This window comes from Lates calcarifer, linkage group LG5, assembly GCF_001640805.2.
Source record: "Lates calcarifer isolate ASB-BC8 linkage group LG5, TLL_Latcal_v3, whole genome shotgun sequence".
In the NCBI taxonomy this organism is placed as follows: domain Eukaryota; kingdom Metazoa; phylum Chordata; class Actinopteri; family Centropomidae; genus Lates; species Lates calcarifer.
The window spans coordinates 22,420,140-22,440,609 of record NC_066837.1 but is presented as its reverse complement, the minus strand read 5'-3'; the positions used below and the strand labels follow the sequence as shown (position 1 = coordinate 22,440,609).

General features: G+C 40.3%; 2 protein-coding genes across 3 annotated transcripts; one reads left to right on the top strand and one right to left on the bottom strand.

Moving 5' to 3' along the window:
• On the bottom strand, positions 1-4,632 carry LOC108875657 (uncharacterized). 2 transcript variants are annotated; one of them, XM_018664708.2, is made up of 8 exons: positions 4,440-4,541; positions 4,083-4,125; positions 3,790-3,896; positions 2,909-3,702; positions 1,948-2,485; positions 1,240-1,373; positions 870-974; positions 1-339 (listed from the first exon to the last, which is right to left on the bottom strand). In XM_018664708.2, the coding sequence occupies exons 2-8, from the start codon at positions 4,114-4,116 to the stop codon at positions 261-263; spliced, it is 1,791 nt and encodes a 596-aa protein (XP_018520224.1). In that variant the 5' UTR covers positions 4,117-4,125; positions 4,440-4,541; the 3' UTR covers positions 1-260. The 2 variants fall into 2 exon arrangements, with proteins under 2 accessions (XP_018520224.1, XP_018520223.1); XM_018664707.2 differs by lacking the exon at positions 4,083-4,125 and having other exon boundaries at positions 12-339; positions 4,440-4,632.
• cc2d1a (coiled-coil and C2 domain containing 1A) lies at positions 4,560-19,808 on the top strand. Its single transcript, XM_018664706.2, is given in 30 exon segments — positions 4,560-4,733; positions 4,975-5,044; positions 5,161-5,305; positions 5,436-5,539; positions 6,651-6,896; positions 7,109-7,424; positions 7,671-7,780; positions 7,893-7,965; positions 8,215-8,270; positions 8,272-8,320; positions 8,451-8,578; positions 9,330-9,402; positions 9,501-9,637; positions 10,005-10,092; positions 10,224-10,300; positions 10,484-10,579; positions 11,628-11,750; positions 11,982-12,040; positions 12,675-12,791; positions 13,797-13,870; positions 13,947-13,966; positions 13,968-14,006; positions 14,117-14,268; positions 14,394-14,484; positions 14,568-14,723; positions 15,802-15,933; positions 16,059-16,185; positions 16,282-16,358; positions 16,458-16,505; positions 16,599-19,808. Coding segments are annotated over 29 exon segments (3,003 nt in total). The 5' UTR covers positions 4,560-4,733; positions 4,975-4,987; the 3' UTR covers positions 16,632-19,808.
• The last annotated feature ends 662 nt before the right edge of the window (positions 19,809-20,470 follow it).

Sequence of the window (20,470 nt, the reverse complement as noted above, 5' to 3'; positions counted from 1 at the left end):
TTTAAAATATTCAACACAATTTAAGCCAGTCATGAAGGACAGATATTAATAATATTTACATAACAATACTCAAATTACTGACTTAACAATGGCAGGTTTTATTTTGGGAGAACTAGAGCATTCCAACTGCCAATGAAAAGTGAGAACAGATTTATAATGAAATATTAAGGGTTTGTACCAGAGTGCAAGAAATGCCTTCATTACCCAAGAACTGTTGGGGTAACTGTAAACTCAGGATGGCAGGAACATCATTGAAATCCTCAACGCAGGGAGCTCCTTGAAGTTTTACTGCCACGTCGCAGGTTCTCCAGCTCCCTATGTGTGGCCATGACTTTTCGACTAGAAGAGAGCAACAAGAGGACCAATGCTGATTGTCAGTTTTGTGAGCAATTAAAATGCTTTTTTTTTTTTTTTAAACTGGGCTTGGTTTTGACAACAACTGGGAGTCACACAGGGAGGTTGAAGATGTTGAAGTAAGTGACAGAGGGGGAAACTATAATAGGTAAGGATATATATTATATACAGTTTTATTGAAGCCAACTAGTAAATTCTTCCCTCTTGTTTTAATTTTTCTAATGTTTGTTGCTCCCCCAAAGCTTAGACCTTCAGGGCTTGACCAGACAAGGTGCAGTGTCCCTTAGTGAAAGGTGCCAAGGAGTCTACAGCTGATAGAGCTGAGCACACACTCCAGCCAGTTAGAGCACAGGGGTGGATGTGAAGAGAATGAAACTGACCAATGGTATTAGAAGTCAAAAGTTCAACTAGGAGAGGAGGGACAGAGAGAGAGAGGGGGTATAAAAAGGAGAAAAGATTAAGGAAAAGGGAGGGTGGGTGAAAAAACAGATAAAAATGAGATTTTCTGTACTAACTTTAAAGAGGAGAGTTCTCTGATGAGCCCACAGATCAGGTCTGTGGCATCCTCATGACAGTCTGAGGAGCCAGGATCTTCGCATCTCCCCATCAGCTCCTCCTCACTGGATGGGGAGAAAGAAAAAGAGTTGGATGGATACAAAAGAGGTGTATGCTTCTAACAAATTTTAGGTTTTAATTAGCTTAGTTTAAAAGAACTAAAATATGGTGTTAACATTTATGTTGTAGGAAAAGTTCTTTGTTAAAAATATTTAATGTCCTCTTGAAACTAGAGACCGAGAAGGAATAAAAAATAAAATCAAACATTTTTATCTGAATTCACTGTTAACTGGAAGTGCACGTGGGATTTAAACCCTCCTCTCTGCTTACATCAGAACAATAGTGTTCAGCTGCGAGTCTGACACATCATCTAAACATCCAGAGTCAAACGGGTCAGCAGTATCCTTGGTCTCACTGTGCTTAGCTTTCACAGTAGAGGGACCAGGTTCATCCTCAGGATCACACTGTGGGCAACAACAACAAAAAGTCAACCACTTCTGTAAAGTTAAAAACACAGTAAAATAACCCTCTGTGTATGTTTTTTTATGCTGGCAGAGGGTCAACAGCCAATCAGAAAGCAACTATATGGATCACTAAATTAATTGTCAGATGTCTATTAAAGCTTGCACATACTGTATTGCTAGTTAAGTATTCAGCTTTATGTGACATAAGTGTGTAGCTGCATTTGTACTTGGTGATTTACAGCAATGAATTATTTTGTAAATGAATTTATGTCAGAAAATAGTGAAAACCCAGGGAGAGAGAGCCCAGAGTAATACTAATCAGACTGCCTGTTTTGTCCAACCAACAGCTCCAAACACAAAGATATTCAACTTTTGATGATATAAAAACAGAGTGGAGCAGCAACTCTGAACATTTGAGAAACTTCACGCAGCAAATATTTAGTATTTTCTCTTGATAAATGACTATTAGTCACTGTAATAGTTAATTGTCAAAAAACAAAAACAGCAAAAACTTTAAGTATTTTGTCCCTTCCTGTACCAGTCATGGTTTTTAGGTTCTGGCGCCACCACTCACCTTCTCTTTCCTTTCTGAGCCACTGGGTGTCACTGCAGTGTCACAGAGCTTCACAGAGCCACAGTTAAATCCTGTGGATGAAGTTCCCTCCACTTCAGCTCCATCATCAGCACCAAACCCAATCTCTTCCTTCTGCTCAGCTCTTGTTTTAGTTTCGTCATCCACCTGAAGAGAAGCAGTCTTGCTCCCGTCCTCCTTTTTCTCTGTGTCCTCATTTTTAGTTTGATTAGTGTAAAAACTCAAGGCAGGACTACAGTCTGCTTCTGCCGACCTTTCTTCTTTGTCTTTGCTTTGTTTCTCAGGTGCTGTGGTCATAATCTCAGTTGTACTTCCCTCATTTTCCTGTCGCTCCCAACTCCCCAGTTGCTCCTCCACTTCCTCCTGTGCCAGTGGATCTGACTTTGGCTCACCACTTTGTTTTGGACCAGGATTTGTGTCTCCTTTAGCCCCACAGCTCTTTTCCTCTGAGCAGCCTGGATCACACATAGTACTGGTCTCAGCAGAGGTTGTGGCAGCAATGTGGACTTCAGTCTCTGCCCTGTGTATTAACAAAGTCAAAGCAGGAAGCAATAAATTACATTTACCCTGTTACTGTGATAGATAATCTTTTTTGTTGTATGTTTGTGTGTTTTGTATTTTTTAGTAATGTTGGTAAAACTTAAGTTTTTACATAGCCGTTGACTTGCCATGACCCAGTGAAAGTGTGCAAGGAATAAAATATCAATTATTTTGAAATTTACAATTTTTTAAAGTAAATGTTCATTATTTGAACTCCTGCTCACTGTGACCTAGACCATGTGCAATCTTACTCAAGTAGATTTTTAATCCTGTAACTCTACTGTACGTAAAATACAATTCATCTAACAGAACTTTGAGCTACACATGAAAGAACTCCTTTCAAAATTTAAAAAATTGAAGATATTTAACATGTAATTTGGATTTCTCACAACAAGATCCTGACCTGTCATCCCTTCCACAGTGACTGGACTGAAGTTTTATCTCTGCCTCACTCTGCCCTGTGATATGGTGTACTGGGGTAGATGTAATCTCTTCCTGAGCCACAGGGTCAGCTGTGTTATTGTTACAAATCTGCTTCTCAACTCTCTCTGCCCCATTCTGCCCATTTTCACGCTTCTGTGTCTGTAAAAAATGGCTCCGCTCCCTCTCTGTCAGACCACACATGCCCATCCTTCGCTTTTTTTTGGCCGGTAACCCCGCTGCTGCCTCCTTTACAACTTCCTTTACATCAGCCGTGTACATGTTGCATGGTTCTTCTTGGCTGGATTCATGGTTTCTCTCAAAATTACACTGAGAGTTTTCCTTTGCATCCAGTCGCTTCTCCAGAGCAGTTGCACAGGATCCATCACCCTCTTCAGAAGTTGGCGAGAAGACCTGGAGTTGATCACCAACTGACTGAGATGGAGATCTGATACCTTCATGTTGAGTTATTTCTTCTGTTCCATGCTTGTTGGTGTCATTGTCAGTATGTACTCTACAGCCCTCCAGCTCAGAGTCATCACAGGAACTGGGGACAGTAGTCTCTTCTTGCCTTTCAGAAGCTTTAACCATCACATTTTTCAAGTAGACATTTGCTGCTTCTGCATGTTTTTCCTCTCTGGAGTCATCTTGTTTTGTGAAACAGGACTGTCTGACTGCCTGATCCTGTTGATTTGTAATCATAGCACATTCCTGCAGAGGGGACTGGGAACATTGTAGCAGTGTGGCAACCTCTGTTGTCTTATTCTCCTCTGTGTCCTGACATTTAAAAAAAGAGAGTGACTTGTCAACAATTTGCTTTGTTACAATAAAAATGTTGGTTCACATTTCAATCACCTAAATCACCTGTTGATGAAGAGAAGTCTCAACATCATCAGCCTGGGAGATTTCATCACTTGGACATTCCCTTTTTCTTGGCTTGAGTGACCGAGGCTGGGGTGGAGCTAAGCCGTCTTAAAACAGAGAGAACAACTCAGTTAATCAAAGACTGTGATGGGGAACCACTGCGGCTGATTGACACTCAAACTGAGCTTGTTATTATAAAGTTAAGCAACACACGGTACACTAAAATGAATTTGTCATTTAGAGACTTGTTTTAAAACCAAGTCCATATTATGTGACAAAAGCATCTCCTTTACCACTGCCGTTTGACTTCCCTTTCCCTTTGGCCATCTCCTCTTCCTAAAGAGTAAAGAGTTAATTTAATAAAAGGCAATGTGAAAAATTTAAATTATAGCTACTCAAAATACTGTTTCCCATTGCTATGTTTGACAGTTGGCTAATAGCCAGCTAACAATTGTTTATGACGCTAAATGTATTTATTAGCTAGCTAACAACAAATCTTACACTTACTCAAAGAAGTAAGTAAAAGATATGACCTCTGTACTGAATGTACTTGTTGAGGTTGAACTACTTAGTTTATGCTGATTAAATTAATTAGACTGTGACACATTTTTGACTTGTGCTTCTCCCATGGTCACACTACAACTATTTACCTGAGCCGTGAACTTCTGAGACCTGAAAAGACTGTATGTGAAACGTTACGTCGATGTTTACGTCAGTAACGGGTGTGTGTCGTCTAGCCGTAAAGCGCAACGTGCGTTGCCATTGGAGACGCAATATAGGAAGTAAATTCCACAGTTTACCGTTCGTGTTTTGACAGCTCGAACTAAACACAGCTGTTTCCATACATTTAATCTGCTAATCTCATTGTTTCTGGGCAATATTCGACTAGAATAACCGACTCGACTAGCTGTAACTCTGACGGCACCGTGCGCGAAGTCGACGAGGTAAATAAAATTGCCTACCTGCACATTCATTAGCTATGAGAACTGTGTTATATGTTGTTTTAGCTGTTAGCTAACATAAGCATTGAAGCTATCTAGAAACAAAACAGTTTAGAATTGTTTGAACTTCAACACAGAATGACCCAGAAAGCGCTGACTCTAACTGACGATACTGGTAGTTAACTGCATGCTTCACTCCTCTCTGCTGTGTTTTGTATTAATTTATTCCCTGGCTAACTTTTAGGTGGTAAGAGTCCATGAGTCGCAGTCGGAACCCCCCTCCCCGGGGTCAAGGGGCAGCGCGAGCCAAACAGGTAACACCGCGTCATGTCTGATGATGAGATTTGTAACTGATGTCTATTGTTTATGTGTCAACAACAGGTATGATTCAGCAACTCTCTCTCTCTCCGTCCTCCTGTCTGTGCCACAGATGGGGCTGCTCCTTGACCTGTCCCCGGATGGAGGGATGGATGATGAGGGGAATGACGACGAGCTGGAAGCAGAGTTGCTCAATCTGGTTGGGGGAGGAGGAGGAGGAGGGGGGAGATCACAAGGAAAGAGAGGTGAAGGGAGAGGTGAGAACGACAAGTCCGTCATTTCTCTCCCAGTGTAAACCACAGTTTGTCTCATCCATATATTAGTGCTCAAAATTTGAAGTAGTATGTATGATTTGATTCCTGTTGTGGTATATTTGTCCATGTCCAGCTCCTGTTCACATGGCTGAAATAGAGCGAATGGCAGCTCTTTGCATGAAAGACCTGGATGATGAAGAAATGGATGATGGAGATTTGGATGATGAAGATCTGCTGGTAACACACTAACACCCTGCTTTGTCAGTTATTTTGCAAGCAAAAATGGCAGATGTTCCAGCTGCTCCTGTGTGAGGATTTGCAGCTTTTCTTTATCATGTACTCTGTCATAGTAAACTGAGTATTCCCATGTTTTGGAGATATTTTGGTCAGATAAAAAAGCAACTTGAAGATGTCATTTGGGCTCTGAGAAATCATGATCACCCTATTTTTTTATATTTCACAGACAAGACAGTTACCGTACTTTCCGGACTATTGAGCGCACCTGACTATAAGCCGCACCTACTAAATTTAAAAAGAAAAAAACCATACATATACATATACAGGCTGCACTTGTCTGTAAGCCGCAGGTGTCTAAATGTTTTTTAGGCATGAAGCTCGTTAGCCCTGTTATGGAAATTTCCTGGTCTGCCTGTAGAGAGTCAAAGAACAAGACTGGCAAGGTAGCATGCACCAAGATGTTTAATCTCTATAGAGAGGAGGCAACACACAGAACCACACGGCAGTAAGCAGTTCAGAGGCGTGCCCCCGACCAAACGTTTCACCTCCCTTTTATACTTTGTGGTATGCCTCTGACCCTTTGATTGAACTGCCAGAGGACATTTCTCTACAATTGGGTAAACACTTGGGGTACAATAAATGCAGTGACCCATCTAAGGAATTTACAACTGCGTGTAATCTCCTATGCTGATGAAGATACCATTTGCCATCTTCCTCTTCAGGAAGGTATTTACGGTGGGAATATAACAGTATATTCATCAGGTCATCCTTGACGAGTAAAACAGTACAACTAAAGCTACAGACTAATTACATTAAGTATATAAGATAAATTCATTGTAATACAAAACATGCAAAATTCCACCACAGCCCGTAAAAATCTATAAATTAGCCGCATCATTGTTTAAGCCGCAAGTTTCAAAGCATGTGAAAAAAGTAGCGGCTTATAGTCCGGAAATTACGGCAATCAAGAAAATAATTAACAATTAACCAAGTAAAAATGTAATCCCTTTTATTCCACTTAAATGCAGTATTGCTAACCTCAGCACTTAAATTGCTTTAACTGTCAGGATTTTCCTTTTCATTGTATACATTTCTGTGTCTCTAAACATAGGCAGAGCTTAATGAAGTTTTAGAGGATGATGAGGAACAAAGCCCTGCTCCCACCCCACCTGCCATCACACCGAGTGCTCCCAAAGTGAGCATCACATCCCACTCTGCTCCTCCTGCTGCTCCCAGTGGTGCAACTGGGCTGGAGTCCCGCGTATTGGAGCGTATTGAAATGTATAAAACTGCCATTTCTAATGCCAAGGCAGCAGGGGAGACCAGCAAAGTTCGACGATATGACCGTGGGTTAAAGGTAAAATGGAGAGCTAAAAGGGGAAATCTTATATAACCCCAGCACAAGTTGATTCTCGTACTTCATCTCCATTCAAATGTTTTGAAATTTCCAAATGCCAGTGGCTTTTTTATGTGAATGTGAGACTTCATATTGTTTAAATTTGCATATTTGTTATCTGTAATGTTGAGGACATACAGTATATTCAGGTTTCCTGTCTCCTTCACCCCTAGACATTGCAGTCCATGTTAACATCTGTCAAGAAAGGAAAACCAGTCAATGAGGAGGAGATGCCACCTCCCGTTGCTCTCGGTGGAAACACCAATGTCACCGCAGGGTCTGAATCGGTCAAGGAACGAGAACTGCCACAGCCAGCACTGATGCCCTCTCCTCCCACCAATCAGAAACCTCTGAGGGAGGCTCCGCCGACAGCTCCTAACATGAAGCCACTCCATCTGACCCCGCCCCAAAAGCCCACTGCTGCCATCACCCCAGAAACACCTGCAATCTCTCCACTCACCCCCAGCCAGCCAGATGCACAGCACTCAGGTAAACACACACATGATGACATACAGAGTATTCTGTGGATATCCGTTCAACTTTTCTGTACTGTGTACGTGTGAGAGTAAAGATGTGATGATATCTCTACTCTAATAAACTCTATAAATTCATCTAGACTGAAAAGATATGAGTATTTTTTCTTACATGGTCTACTTTTTAATTCATTGACTATTAATTTATTTAAATTTTATATGACAACAGCCACCACATAACTCTTGCCTTCACTCCATTCAGAGCTGAAACAGGCAGTGTTGTCCAGACAGAGGGAGTATAAGTTGGCTGCCATAAACAGCAAACAGAGCGGAGACATTGACTTGGCCAAACAGCACTACCTCACTGCCAAGGTAACACATCCGATTTCACCTTTACTCCTTGAAAAAATATTTTCCTGTAAGTTTATAGTTTATGTGTGAGGCTTCAGAGAGAAAGTCGGAATGTTTACCTCCATTTATGCAGAAGCTGGATGCACTGGTGGAGGCACTGGACAGAGGCGAATCAGTAGACCTGAGCTCACTACCTCCCCCTCCAGGTCGGTATAGTCTCTAAAAAGGAATACTTTACTTAACCACACGTTTCTAACTTTTGTCCACAGTAGCTAGAGAAGTTTTTCCTTCATGGAGAATAGGGCTGCCAAAAGTGGTATCCATTTCATGATGAAATAAAATTGATTATAAACCAATTTTTTAAAAAAAAGATTCTGAAACGTATAATACAATAATAGCGTGTGGAACAACAACATCCCATGTCCAACTCTCCACTGATGTCTGATCGTCTGCAGGAGATGTAGTGGCTGCACACAGTGCACCTCCACCTCCTCAGTCCTCTAAGCCTGCTGCCCCCAGCAGCCCCTGCTGCTCCTGCTCCCACCCAGGTGGCTGCTGCAGGTAAGACTTCAGTAGCCCTGATTCCTCCTTCTGACTAGTTAGCATAGTGCGAGTAATGCAGAAAGTGGAATTTATTGAATTTAAAAATAAAGCGTGTGTCTGTGTCTGTGTGTGTGTGCACTCTGCAAAGACCTGCCTGCCCCCAGCAGCGTGGCAGAAGCCCTGCAGCAGAGAATGGACATATACAAGTCAGCAGCAGAGGGAGCCAAGAGCAAAGGAGATGATCGTAAGGCTCGCATGCACCAGCGCATTGTCAAGGTACATACCATCCACTTAAAATATACCAGAAATATATTATAAATTATTATGTATTATTATATAAAAATGTATGTAAATATTGTCTAATGCATACTTACAGCTGAAACTAAATCAAATAATGCATTAGATATTTTCTAAATCTAAGATATCTACAATGCACTGTGCTGCTGTTTGGTGGTGTATTTGACTTATTTCCCTAAATAATCAGTGTGACTCACTTTATTTTGACTGGAAATAGCCTCTGTTGCTTTGACTGTAACTACTACTACTGCTCATTTCACCTGCCACAATAACCTACAATAATGTCTGTGTTGTTCTCTGAGGACTGTTGAAAAGCAAAAAGGAAACTTGTGAAAGTAGTCGATTCAGCTGAGGCAGGGTGAATGGAAAAAACAAAAGACAAGACCATGAAAGAAAGGCCAAAAAATACTTGTAGGGCATGTATATTGCTGTGGTAGGAATGGAAGCAAATTAATGACACTGATTTCCTCCTGGGAATTATCCTTTTGTACTTTCTCACAGTACTATATTGTTAATATGGTCTGTTTAATTTTATAAGCAACAAAGCCACACTGTATTATGGTTGACCTCGATTATGTTTATGTTTGAGTGGGAATGAAAAACTGGGGAGGTTGTGTGCTTTAAAATAGGCTGTATATTTTCTTATTTACAGTGATGACAGTATAATGCAAAGAGATTGCAAGTCTAACAAGAGAATGATCTGATCAATCATCTCCTCTTTGCTTAACAGCAATACCAGGATGCCATCAAAGCTCATAAAGCTGGACGACAGGTCAACTTATCTGATCTACCTGTGCCACCAGGTAACTTGCTGAATCTAAGTGTGTTTCAGGACTTGCTTTTAGGATGCATTGTAAAACTATTTTGTGTGTGTGTGTGTGTCGGTGTGTTGCTCCTCCAGGCTGTCCACCACTTCAGGGCTCAGAGGGGGGTCAGCAGCAGAACTTCGTGGGTGTCCTGGAAACAGCAATGAAAATAGCTAATCAGGATGCGGACGCAGAAGATGAAGAAGAGGATGGTCCAACAGAGGCTGCCAAGGTAAAAATAAAAAAATGGGGCCTACCAAATTGTTATTGTGTGGCCAGGGAATCTGATTGCCTTTGGACCAAACTTAGAAATGTGCTATTGTGTGTCATGCCAGATTCTGTGGCAGGTTATCCAACCAGTACTGTTTTATCAACTGGACCTTCTGCCTACTGTATTACCTTGTGCTTGTAATCAACTATCTTGATATAGTAATTTAGAGAAACCCTAATTCTGTGTTAAATATATTTAAGACTTAAAATTATATATTAAAATATCAAAAAATATTAAATCAAATTCACAAATGTCTCAAGTTGTAGCTGTTAAAAAGACAATATTATACTTTAAAATCTGTATGTTCATTACATTTCCTCCTCTGTAGCCTGCAGTGCGTCCACCTGCCCAGAAAGCTAAGTCTCCGGCTCCACAGGCCCCTGGTGGTTCCTCAGCTCTGAAACTGGGACCTAAAGGTGTGTTCAGTGTGGGTTATGCACAGTCATACACATGAGCTCCTGCCTACACATACATAATGTGTCATGAGTATTTGAGTGTTAACACAAGGCAGAGTTTCACTCATTTTTCCTCTTAATTATCCCCGTAGCCCAGCAGCAAGTGGATTTCCTGTTGCTAAGGCGACAGGCATTTTTGCGTGCAGCACTGCACTCCAAACAGATGAAGGTAAACTGTGGACTTTTTTATCGCCTCTTTTATTCTTTTTTTTCTTTGGTTTAGTTGGATTCTCTGCTATCTTTGTATTTTTATAGATGTCTTTACCACCTGCTTGTTGTTTGGAATCTTGAACAAATGTGCTTGCTGTGGTTTGATTGATTGATTGATCTGCTGCTGTTTGCTTGTGTGTAGGACATGGCTGGAGCAGCGCAGCACCTCAGACATGCCAAGGGACTGGACCCCATGGTCACTGCTGCCAAGTCTGGCCTACCCGTTGATATCACCAAGGTTATTAATATATTCTCACGTGCCAGTGAATAGCATACAAGTGGATATGGAGCAAGTTTGTGTGTGTGTGTTTTAACAGTGTTGTCACAGAAGGAAGTGAAGTATGTTAACACAAAATGTGACAAAATTAGAAGACAAAAGGAAGGAAATACAGGGTGAAATCAAAACACCTTTGTGTGCATTGTGGTCTCACCTTCTGTGTATTTGTGTCCATGCCTGTGTGTGTATATCTGCATATTTTCAGCATCCTTCCACTATACATATTTAATATAGTTGTCCACTTATCCCATATGAATTTATTTCATTTTGCCTGACATTTTTGCTTCATAAAATCCATGTATTTCTCCCTGACTCAGGTCCACAGTGTAATTACCAAGAATATTATGCTGGTGCCTCTGTTTGTTTGTTCTCTTGTCAGTTAGTAGCATATGACACAAGTTAAGAAACAGATATTCATAGTTTCTAGCGGACAGATAGGAAGACAGGAAACAGGACCAGTTGATTGGATTTTGATGCGAACTGGACCTGGAGTTCTCAAAACTATGGGGGGTAAAAATCATAATCATAATTGAAATTTTTTAGTAGTTATAATATGTCCTTTGGTAGAACAGCAAGTTGGAGATATGTTTAGCTTTAGCAGTACATCAGGAATGCCTGGAAGGAATTTCTTCAAATTTTGGTGATTAGAAGTGATTAGAATTTGGTGGTCAAAGGTCAAAGGTCAAGGCCATTCTGATCTCACAAAACACATTTTTAGCCATACCTCAAGAATTCATAGGCTGAATTTGTGTCTAACAGAATAAAATGATGAAGCGATGATATTGTATATTCAAAAGGTTGAAGGTCATCTTCACTGCATCATTATAATTCTGCAAAAACACTTCTCTGTCATTATTCAACGCCATAACTCAGGAACAGAGGGGGAGATTGTGACCTGTATTTTTAGTTTTTCAAATTTTAGTTGTTTGTGTTTTTAAAAAAAAAGAAAAAAGAAAAGATGTTTTGTTTCTCATCATACTGTATTTGTAATTGTCTCCCTCCTGGATAGATTCCCAGTGCCCCAGTGAGTGAGGAGGACTACTCACTGTCTCGCTCCCGTACATCCCCTCTCTCCCCTCGCTCCAGTGAACAGTACCATGGCCTCATGGATCTTTTAAGAAAGCAGCACGAGGTTCAGGAAATACACATTTCATACACAAGTACACTTCCTAAATCCTTGGTGTTCATGATGATATAATACAACAATTAAAATCTCGGCCGTGAATCTTGCTTGTCACTTTTCTAGTTGTGCAGCTTTTTAAATAGACAAGTTTCAAGTCACAACTAATCTGTATCCTATTGTCTTTGGCTATTGTCTGTTTTCTCACACACACCCTCTTTTCTTCTGTATTTCAATCTACAGAAATGTCTGACCTACTCTCAGCAGTTCATACAAATGGGCAATGTGGCTGAGGCTCTGAAGTAAGGGGCATTTCTCATTTGTATGTTTGTATATATTGTCAATTATATTAGGCACGTTACCTGCAGCCATGACGGAATTTAACATCTGCTCTTTTCTGCTGCTAGAAATTGAGATAAATGCAGGCGTTTTCTCATCATGAAAAGATCACAGACAGCTTGCAAAAAACTAAATCTACAGAATGACACATGAAATAACAAATGCAATGAAATGAGAAATTAATTTTATAACATTAAAAACTGTTAAAAAATGATTTATCAGATTAACATATTGCATAAGATCAGCAGTTCAGCAGTATGCAGACTGTTTTTCTCATGTCACTGCATATTTTGCTTTTTTCACATATTTGCACATATATTTAACTGTCACACATCATATATTACACTTATTGGCATCTCTGGAGGATCTGTACTGCATCCCTCTTTTATAGATGCTTTGAAAATTACATAGAAACAACACATTTTATTTTCACAGATGATACTTTTTAGAAATGTCTTGTGTTATCCAATTTTTTTAAACAGGTCTGTGTTTTATGACTACTGTCTGTGATATTTCAGATATAAAACAATCTATAAGACTTCAGATTGAGACATATATGAGCATTTGTGAGTAAGGACCTTCTCTGTCTCTCCCCAGGTTTGAGAAGCTAGTTGAGGAGTGTATGAAGAACATAGAGATACTAAAGAATGCCCACGCCAAAGGCCACCCAGTCCCCAAGTGCCACACAGAAGAGAGGACCTTCAACTCTGTCAAGTCAGCAACAAAGTCATTAGATGTGTTTTAATTCATAACTTATAATAATAACATGACATTTGGTAAAGCCAGTATCATGTCAAAATGTTAGTTTGTCCAATAGCATTTAACTCAAAGCACAGCTGCACCTAAGTACAGCCTCATACAGCTACTAGAATAATTAGAAATGCCTCATTTTGTTATTAATAAATGCCTAATAAATAGCCAAATTCTTATTTCACTTACTATTATTATGTGTGGTCAGTGGCTGTGGTCACTGTGTTACTGGCATGTAATGCAGAACATGACTGATAAATCAGTGGGGCTGATCTGTCTGCCGATATTAGCTTATCTCATGTACAGTATATAGTATAATGTCAGAATTGTTTCCCATTGTTATGTGCTCATGTAAAAATAAGAATATCGGCTATTACATCTTTATTAGATTTCTTAAAATTCACAAATATTGAGATTTTTGCCTCAAATTTCTTTAATAAGTCAGGCTCTAGAGTAATAACCAGCGCTTGTTGATTGCATCCCAGATGACACTTTATTCAGTCAGAGAGTCTTTTGTTTGTAACAACTAAAGGATCAGTTTATGGAACTTTTTTCAGATTTTATTATGTCAATGTCCCAATAGAAAATGATTATCAATCAGTTTATCAAACGGATCAGTGATATGTCTATTTTATTGTTTTAGATGTAAACTTCTCATTTTCATGTTTTATTGGACACCATGAAGCTTGTCGTTATATTTCATTCTCAACACTTGATTCAATTGTTTAATTTTGAAAACAAATTTATTTTAGACAACAAAAGGATTACTTTCCCCGACTAGAGCAGTGAATGAGTCAGAGTGACTCACTGTGACTCACTCTGGCTCAGCTCCAGTATCATGCCAAGCTAACAGCTAGGTGACTCTGGCCATGACTCATTCAACAGTCAGAGTTGTTTGTCTCTCAGTGATGCTGGCTGGTCCCTGTCTGTCACTCATGATGCCGTCTGACTCCTGTGTTTGTTCTGTAGGGTCTACTCCAACCTGACACTTAATGACCTGATACTGTACATAATCAGAGGCATCAACCTACCAGCTCCCTCAGGTAGGCACGTTTCTGAAATAACCAGGCAGTAATGTGTCAAATGTATGTGCGCTCACACCTACCTCTCTGCCTCCAGGTGTCTCACCTAACGATCTAGGATGCAAGTGTGAAATTTGAGTTTCCTTTTCCCAGCGCGGTAAGAATCTTTTACAGTCAGTGAGAGTTTATGGCTATTTCATTCTGTTTATATCTAGTTGTGTTTTAATAAAGTCAGTGGTATGTGTGTGTGTGTGTGTGTGTGTGTAGGAGGAGGCTCAGAGGGACAAAACCAGCACAGTAAAGAACACTAACAGTCCAGAGTTTAAAGAGCAGTTCAAACTCAACATCAACCGTAACCATCGAGGCTTTAAACGAGTCGTCCAATCCAAAGGCATCAAGTTTGAAATCATCCACAAAGGGTAAAAACCACAACTGCTCTGCAACAATATGAGCAGAAGCTTCCCTGTTTATCTGTATATTTTATGCTGTAAATGTCAAGTCTGTTGTAATTTCATCAGTAATATTCTCCTCTGGGATTTTACAGAGGCTTGTTTAAGACAGACAAGGTATTGGGCACAGCTCAACTGAAGCTAGAGGCTCTAGAAAACCACTGTGACTTCAGAGAGATCATAGAGGTAAGTGTTAATAACATGAAAACATAAATGCATACAAACATGTACACACACCATCTTTCTGACAGTGTATATGTGTTTCATAGGTGATGGATGGACGTAAAGCCACAGGTGGCAAGTTGGAGGTGAGGGTGAAGATCAGAGAGCCTTTATCAGGAGTTGATCTCCAGCCAGTGACAGAGAAGTGGCTGGTGCTCAATCCAGTCTCCTCCCTTTCTCCGCCAGAGAGACAAAAGGAACGAGTGAGTAGAGTTTTCTGTGTACCATACATGCATGTCTGTGACATTGAGAGGAAACCAAAGCAGAGCAAATTCCTGTATTTTTGTCTGAGCGGGATTCCTCATGCGGGCAAAGAAGAATGTGCAAACTTCTCACAAAGGCTCCAGCTGGCCTGGTCATTCACTTTGGAAATTGCAGCGTCCTGCAATTTTTCTGCCAACTAAGTGCAGTACCATGCATGCCTTCAAGGAGAGATGGTTTCAAAGTGTGAAACTTAATCCCCAACTGAATGATTATTGCTCCCTGTCCCCTCTTTAGAAGTGTGTATCCATCTACTGTACATTGTACAGAGTATAAATGTTAGAACTAAGAAAAAACCCAAACATCTGAAACGCTTGTCTGAGGTGGAGGATGTTGGTGCATCAATAAAAAGAGAATGCCTCAAAGCACATTGGAAACAGACTTAACAAATAAATCATGACATACATGAGGTATGTTACTTATTTGTCACTCAAACTTCCACTGTGGAGGTAATGAATAGCAGCTGACAGATCTGTGTGGAGTGATGAGGGGAGAGACTGTAACCATTAAAACAAACAGAAATGTTGTATTTCCATCATTTTTTTCTACATTCTTTTCTACCTTTTGAGGTTTGTCTTGTGCTTTTTTAATAACATAGTCTTGTTGTGCTTTCCTCCTCTGCCGCTGTTTACTGTCACCTGACTGAAGAATTAACACCACAGATAGTAGTGGATTTGAAACACATCAATTAGCATTTTTTCTGCTGATTTTCCAGATATTTGATATTTGCTACATTTGAATAGAAACCTCATGTCTGACAGCAGGCTTTTCACCCCGCATTCAAGTGTGTTCCTTTAGACCTGCTTGGACGACACATTGTACAAAATAGTTTGTATCAAGCTTCTTAGCCTTTAGTGAGGACATGAGCTGCTGCCCTCTGAGTAATATGATGTCATCCTGCAGCTCCATCTGCAAGGCCCATAAATGCAGAAGTAATAAGGGCTAACGCCTTTGGCACAAAAATATATTGAACGTGTCAGTTCAGTGAAATCTCAGTGTGTGTGTGTTTGTTTGAATCAGGCTCCATCTCCTCGGTCTAAACCCAGACATGAAGCGAGCAGCAGGAGCAGTCATCCCAACAACTCTCCTCCACAGTACAAACTCCACAGCTTCAGCCTCCTCAACTATGACAGGGAGCGGCTGGAGAGAAAGGTATTTTTGTGTGTTTATCTGTGTGTGTTTGCGTGGTCTAAGCCAATCCGCAACATCCCCTGCTCTAATTCTCATTATGGCCTGAAGGCGTGATGGTCTCCTCAGTCACTGTGCCTGTCTATCAGATTGCAGAATACCGAAAGAATCGTCGGGATCCTCCGTCTGACCTCATCCATCAACACAAAGAGGTCACACACAGACTGCAGTGGCAGAAAGCACAGCTGGAGCGTGCCTCTCCTGCTCTGCTGACAGGTAACACACACACTCACTCAAACACATATATACATACAAGTATACTTCTCAACTTCTGAAGCATGTAACCCTTACATCCTTTCACCACATGTGTAGAATATGAAAATGTGCTGCAGCGCTTCGTCCAAGGACTCTCTGACTCCGTGAAGAAATACTCCAGCCAAGGCAACAGAGTGAGTGCAGGGTCAGGGTTGACTGATACTTGAATGTCACTGTTGCTGCTCACTTGTGTGTGTGTGTTTCCTATGTAAAGTTATCATTCTGTTTTACAGGATGCTGCCAAGGATGCACTGGGCAGGTTGAAGATAGTGGAGAATGAGGTAAGGGCTGCTGTGTACTGCCAGTATAAAGAATGTTTTATCTTCATTTATGCACATATACAATGTATGTACGCCTTTTCCTCTCTGTTTCAGCTGGAATCACTGAAACGGAAACGCACTGGATAAGAGGAGAAAAGAGGGAGCGGAGACTTGGCTGGAGTACTGTTATTTCACCTCTCTCTGTCTCATACACACTCCTATACAAACACTACAGTTGGTACTTTAAGTACGTTTAGCATGATGCTGTGCTGCTCATGTCTGTGACAGCTGCATGAACCAACCTGCTAATTCTATCAGTTGATCATATAACATGTGTCACTCGTGGTTAGCTGCCTGCCACAACAGCTGAGAATAAATCTGGAACTACAAAGGGACACAAATTAGAGCAAGCATTAAAATGTGTTTAAGAGTTAAGGGAGAGGTAGACCTATTTGCACTTAAACAAGAAAGACACTCCAGAAAACTGCTTCTGAAGTAGAGCTTTACAGACTTTACCTGTACTCTGTTAATTATTTTTTTATATTTCCATCTTTCCTTTGAGAATTGTTGGTGAAGAGATCTGTAAGAAGACTTAACATTTTACATTTGATACCAGCTCAGAGAGTCTTTTGGCGTCCGTTGATGACCAAAAAATGTGTATGTGCGTGTGTGTGCCTGCTCTGAAGTGTGTTTAACCGATGGACTGAGGTGTTTTTAACCCCTTTTCCCATATTTTATGTGTGTAATGAGCTTAATCTAATCTGTCTGCTCCAGTGTTCCCAGATTACAGTAATCTGCTCCGTTTGGAGTGGTGTGATATGGGAATAAAAAAACGGGGCTACAGCCTACATCCCATAATGAGGGATTAGTGTTTGTGTCACCAAGGAGACGACTAGATCAGACGTAGAGTCGCCTTTGGGGTTGGGGAGAGGGGGTGTTAACAGCATGCCATAAATGTGGTAGAAGCTTAGCCCTGCTAAAGGATTGCCTCGTCTTCTTCATCAGCTGTTTCTTCTTTGTTGTCTTCTTCATCTTCACTTTCTTCACACTAATTCCATTGCATATATTCAGAGATTATTCAGCCTTGAATAATATTTCGCTCCACGTGGATTTTCTTTAAACTCTAATACAATATTAAGTCCATTGTGCTGTCAATTAGAAAATAATTAGCAGCTGCTGCGTCAGTGTTGTGCTGTTTTCCACAGATTTCAGTGTGCCCAGTTTACAAAAACAGATTCTGTCCCACTGAGCTCTCCAGTGGCAGCACAGTGGATGCTGAATAGTCTGCCCACAGGACGACAACCCAATATCTGTCAGTAAGGCTGGGTAATTGCTCATTTCTATTTCTGTTCCCCCACAGACATCCCTGTCATAGGCATCCTTGTCATTCCTCTCTACACCTTTTTTTGTGACTAAAGTTGAGGGGATCTGGTAAAACTTTATAAGATGTAGATTTCAACTGACAAAGGCAGACACCCTGGAATTAATTGTTTACAACAACAACAACACTAGATGTGCAAAAACAGTAATTTTACAAATGTGTCACATTGCTGCCATGTATAGTGCTCTGGACAAAAGTTTCCTCTATGTGTTTGACAACCTGCTAACCTGACAGCAGATTCTGCTGATCCACGTTGATTGCATGCAGCCTGGATGTAGCAGAATACTTTGAATGAGCCTTACTGTATGTTTATTTTGACTCTTCTATGTTGATGATGTCTGTTAACCGCACTAATAGTTTTTTGGTCACGTGGAGAATCATGTGTTTGCTCTAATCCACCCACAGTCTCACTCCATTAGCAAATAATCCTGGTTAAAGCTGACCTGATGTGGCTCTCCATACACTGTGCGAGTTTTATGTAGCTCTCCCTTCCCCCTCTTTTTTTTTTTAATCAGGAGAAGATATCGTCTGATTCTTTGTAAATGGTACGTTATGGTGCTTTTGATCAGCTGATATTTTTTAGATGGACAGGACTGATAAAGCTCTGACATTACAACCTTTAGGCATTTAAAAGACCATAACCTGTGTTTCTCTAGTTTTTAGCATCTTAACTTCAAGCCATGTACACAGAACAGTTTGGCAGAAATTGTCAGTGCATGCAACACAGTTTCAGAGTTTTGGATGTAGCTTTCCCACTCCTCCAGGCAGCTGTTGGTTTCCATTGATTTCCATGTGTTATGAAAATCATTTAGCAGACTCATGAGACTGCTTGACTTTGAGCCAAACATTTAGCTCATTGAGTTGTGTAGACTGAATGGATAAATTCAAGCAAAATTATTTTTCATTCTGTATGGAAATGAAACTAATGGCTGCCTGGGCAGCTGTTTTTAAAAAAACTCCATCTTTTACAATTTCCTGAAAGCCAAAGCAACGGCTTCAAATTGCTTGTTATGTCCATCTACCGGTCCAAAACTCAGATATATTTAGTTCATTTAAGACCTCACATAAGACAATGAAAAGCGGTATATACTCACAGTTTAGAAGCTTGAACTAGGGAAGGTTCTGTATTATAATATTCTGTATGGTGTAAAAAATGTGGTTGATTTACTAAGTCAAGTAAGGACTGACTGAGACCACATAGCTCTGATATAACTTGCGGAGTTGTAGCAGTCACATATTTTAACAGCATTAAAAGACCACACAAAAACTGCAACTGCACAGCACCCATTCCTATCAGTCAAATAGCTTTAACCCAATTTTACCCCTAACACACACACACCCACACACACACGCATGCTCCTCCACTAACCTCGTGGCCTCTGAGGCTGTTCTGTTGTCGTGACAACGAGCTCATCAGCATTCAGTGTGGTAGTTGGATGGTCAGGACCCTGGCAGAGGGACATATTGTTAAAGTTTGTCCTGCTGGTGACTCAATCCTTTTCCCGCATATACAACACACCCCACACACACTCCTCAATCGGTTTCTTTCCTTTTTTTGTTTTCTCTCTCTCTCTCTCTCTCTCTCTCTCTCTCTAAATCATACTCTGTAATCTGACTACACTGCATTTAAGGAAAGAGAAATTTTGGTGGATTGTTTATCATTAATATTTCTGTCTTGATCAGCTGCAGTATATGTGTTCATCTGGGCTTGGGGAGGATACTATGACTTTTTTTTTAAATCAGTTAAGTCATGTAAGGGCAATCAATATAAATGTAATATTTATATACAGTAAATATGCAGCATAATATGCTCTGTCTCTATTTTTAAGTGTAAGTCATGATTTGTGAAGCTCAAAGTGGGAATGTATTAAAGCCTGATTGTTTAGGCTTTTGGTATCTTATGTATGAGGTCAGTGTTAACATGAATAAAATGGTAACAGCTCTGAGTTTGTTTGTTCAATATCATGGGTCACCACAGAAAAGACACAGCTTTATACTTCATTACTTTTGTGAATTTTATGATTTATTGATTTTGAATAGACTACATATTAGCAGAAATCTCCTTCAGAAATGTAATATTACTTCTGTTCAGGGTCTGAGCCTCAGCTGCAAAATATGGTATGGTGTATACAATGGATACTCGTATGTTCTATATCTAGTTGGTGCTGACGGTACTTTTTTTTTTAATGTGGCACTACTCCTCCCCCATTCACAAATAAGTGTGTACACGGTATATTCCTAACAAAAGAAACATATTTGGTCATGCACAGTAAATATAAAACATGAAACATGTAATTATTTGGTGCACTTGATGTATTTTGGCACCTTCAACAAATGTGCAAGCTCAGTTTGTGTCAGAAGGGAAGGCTTCCCACTTCACTACTGTTAAACATATTGGATTTTTTAAAGAAAAAAAAAACATATTTGAAGGGAAAGTATTGGTTGTCTTTTCCACTAATATTTATTTACAGACATAGCCGTGGATAGGAAGTAAAGCCAGTGTCAACTAAAGACAAGGGTTAAACAATAAAACCTAAGACAAAAATAGACGCGTTCTTGTAGACAGTGCTTGCTGTTGGTGGGGAGAAGCTTGAGGCTTTGGTGT